Source organism: Salvelinus sp. IW2-2015, linkage group LG14 (assembly GCF_002910315.2).
Source record: "Salvelinus sp. IW2-2015 linkage group LG14, ASM291031v2, whole genome shotgun sequence".
NCBI classification, from domain to species: Eukaryota; Metazoa; Chordata; class Actinopteri; order Salmoniformes; family Salmonidae; genus Salvelinus; species Salvelinus sp. IW2-2015.
In genome coordinates this window covers 32945746-32949422 of record NC_036854.1, presented here as the reverse complement: position 1 = coordinate 32949422, position 3677 = coordinate 32945746, and the positions used below count along the sequence as shown (strand labels likewise).

The 3677-nt window shown below is 39.9% G+C and overlaps 1 protein-coding gene across 1 annotated transcript in view; it reads left to right on the top strand.

Annotated features, from left to right (window-relative positions):
* cntnap2a (contactin associated protein 2a) overlaps positions 1 to 3677 on the top strand; it is a 116589-nt gene that overhangs the window by 56301 nt on the left and 56611 nt on the right. Inside the window, 1 exon segment of the mRNA XM_070446807.1 lies at positions 1328 to 1484. Coding sequence (XP_070302908.1) covers positions 1328 to 1484 — 157 coding nt within the window.

The following is a 3677-nucleotide window of genomic DNA, read 5'->3' as shown; positions in this document are numbered from 1 at the left end:
CACACACACACACACACACACACACACACACACACACACACACACACACACAAGCACTCACACAAGCACTCACACACACTCACATACACACACAATCCGCCACACATACACCCAGTGTTTGATGAGATATTAGAAATGCAGGAATAAATTATTTAATTTACAAAATGCTATATCCCCCCATAAAAGTCAAATTTGTATTTTTTTTCCTCAGAAATTATTGCTTATGGGTACCTTCATGTGTGTGTAAAATATTACTGTTCTCATATTTTTTATTCATAGATTTTAGATGTGTTTGAACACTTTGCAAAACGCTATATAGCCATTGTTTAGCTGGAATGGAATGTTTGTGTCCTGTATATTTGACTGATATGTGGTTGCCTCACCTAGCTAACTTAAGATGAATGCACTTACTGTAAGTCGCTCTTGATAATAGCATCTGCTAAATGTCTACAATGTCAAATGTAAATGTTTTACGTACAGATATTATATTACTGTATTTAGTTATTATTTGTAAAAATATATTAATGTCACAAGTGTATCATTTACACAGARGCTATTTGTTTCTGGCCATTTTGAGCCTGTAATTGAACCCACAAATGCTGATGCTCCAGTTACTCGACTAMTCTAAAGAAGGCCAGTTTTATTGCTTCTTTATTAATCAGGACAACAGTTTTCAGCTGTGCTAACATAATTGCAAAAGGGTTTTCTAATGATCAATTAGACTTTTAAATGATAAACTTGGATTAGCTAACACACACACAACGTGCCATTGGAACACTGGAGTGATGGTTGCCAACATTTCTGAAAATGGATATACTGTATAGCATTTTTGAATGAAACTCTGTGTGCCACTAAGGTGAGACAGAGAGATGTTGTGTGTTTCAGAGATTATCATTGCTTTTGCTTACTCATCTCCTCTCTATACTGTGTCTTGGATTATAATATTCATAGCATTTTATATTTGGGATTTTATCACAACAGAATAGAAGATCTATATCCGTATATTGTGCCCTTTATTAGAAATAAAGAGAATAGCAATCTTCTCCTCTCTCATATAGTCTCATATTGTGTGTGTTATTGTGCTGTTCCCAGATATTATGCATATCTTTCTACTCTACAGAGCGGAGCATCTGAATAAAACAATATTACGTCTCTTATTACAGACCAGTGACCCCCCCCCCACCTCATAGACACACACACATTTTAAGAGACATGAACCATGCAGCAGACTGGAATTGGGACTGGTTTGGAATCTTAAAAAGTGTGTGTGTGTGTGTGTGTATATGTCTTATACTAATATCTCCTGTGTGTGTCTGTGTCTCTCTAGATGGGACCCCCTACACATGGTGGGTGGGTAAGAGCAGTGAGAAACATTTCTACTGGGGAGGATCAGGGCCAGGGATACAGAAGTGTTCCTGTGGTATCGACAGGAACTGTACTGACCCCAAATACGACTGTAACTGTGACGCTGACCACAAACAATGGTGAGTACAGGGGTTGGCGTGGAATGGGGGTACTGTGGGTGTGGTTATTTTTTATTAACCATACTGTAGACATAACTGTTTAACAACTGTGTGTGTACGTGTTGTGTTGTGTGTGGGTGTGTGTGTTGTGTGTGTGTGTGTGTGTGTGTGTGTGTGTGTGTGTGTGTGTGTGTGTGTGTGTGTGGTGTGTGTGTGTGTGTGTGTGTGTGGTGTGTGGGTGTGGTGTGTGTGTGTGTCAAGTCACGTTGTCGTGACTTGACTTTAACATTAATCTGAAGACTGTTATTTATCAAATTAACTAACTATGTTTAATTGTTACCCGATGTAACAATTAACTGTAACAATGTAACAATTAACTCGTTAGGATCTGGGGCACCACGAGAGCGTTTCTTTAAAGAGTTACCATCTCCCTAATTAAACTCTAAAAGGTCTTTACCTATCACATCTATAAACAGTCAACTTATTAATCATAACCTCGTATCATATTATCATTCTGAACAGTCGTAACCTCCTTGCATCTGCAAAAACCAGAGCCTTACTTATGATTCAGTACTAAACAAATTACTTTAATTATTTATTTACAAGCTAATTAAATGGGAACACAGGATATACATACATACTCTTATTGACAGGAGACTTAATACACTGAAAACAGGTCCCTAGCGGAATGACAACAACATGGCTGCTTGTTAAAGAAAATATGGAGAGGGAGAGAGAGAGGGACAGAGACACTTAACATTGGGACATTCAGAAACTATTCTCACCTACAGTAACCATATACTTTGCACACGAACCGCTGCCCGCTTTGAGTAAGAAATCATGAATGTTTTTACGTGAAATGCCTGGGTTCGCCAGGGATCTCTCGATGAACAGGGCAGCCTTGGAAGGGGGTTGGGCCTATTCACAGCACGCTTGTAAGGCTCTGATTCTCCYAAATGTTTCTTGAAGATGCTTCTTTGAAGATAAACTAGCCAGCCTTGTCGATGGTTCCCAGTGGGGTGATGAGAGCAGTGTAATACGATGGTTTGAGCAGAGTAACAGGATGGTCCTYCTTAAATTCGCTTTCAAAAATACTTTACTCAGGACAGCTAATCTGCCATTCCAGTGATTGTCTGAGAAGTGAGTTTTTTTTCTTCACCTCGTGTTAAGATTGAAAGTTCAAACCATTTTAAACGTGTAGCTGCCGCTTCAAGCATTTCTGGCTTTTTCTTAACCCATCATTTATTCATTTTGGTGGAAAGGGGCGACCTCACTCCGGGCGGTAACTACTCACTGTGAAAGGTTTATGTTAAAAAATGATCTCTTATAGCTTCTCAAATCACATCCCTCTCTTAACAAAAACACTTTCATATTTTTTCAAATTACATGCACAACGCATAGTATGGAAACTTCATATACAGTGGGGAGAACAAGTATTTGATACACTGACGATTTTGCAGGTTTTCCTACTTACAAAGCATGTAGAGGTCTGTATTTTTTATCATAGGTACACTTCAACTGTGAGAGAKGGAATCTAAAACAAAAATCCAGAAAATCACATTGTATGATTTTTAAGTAATTAATTTGCATTTTATTGCATGACATAAGTATTTGATACATCAGAAAAGCAGAACTTATATTTGGTACAGAAACTTGTTTGCAATTACAGAGATCATACGTTTCTGGTTTCTTGACAGGTTTGCACACACTGCACAGGGATTGGCCCACTCCTCATACAGACCTTCTCCAGATCCTCAGGTTTCGGGCGTCGCTGCGGCAATACGACTTTCGGCTCCCTCCAAAGATTTTCTATTGGTTCAGGTCTGGAGACTGGCAAGGCCACTCCAGGACTTGAGATGCTTGCTTTAACGGAGCCACTCCTTAGTTGCCCTGGCTGTGGTTTCGGGTCGTTGTCATGCTGGAAAGGACCGCCACGACCCATATTCAATGCTCTTACTGAGGAAGGGGTTGTTGGTCAAGATCTCGCGATACATGGCCCCATCATCCTCCCCTCAATACGGTGCAGTCGTCCGGTCCCCTTTGCAGAAGCATCCCCAAGAATATGTTTCACCTCCATGCTTCGGTGGGATGAGTGTTCATGGGGTTGTACTCATCCTTCTTTTTCCATTCCAAACCACGGCGTGAGTGGAAGTTTTAGACAACAAAAAAAAAAAGCTCTAATTTTTGTCTCATTCAGACCACAGACCTTCTCCC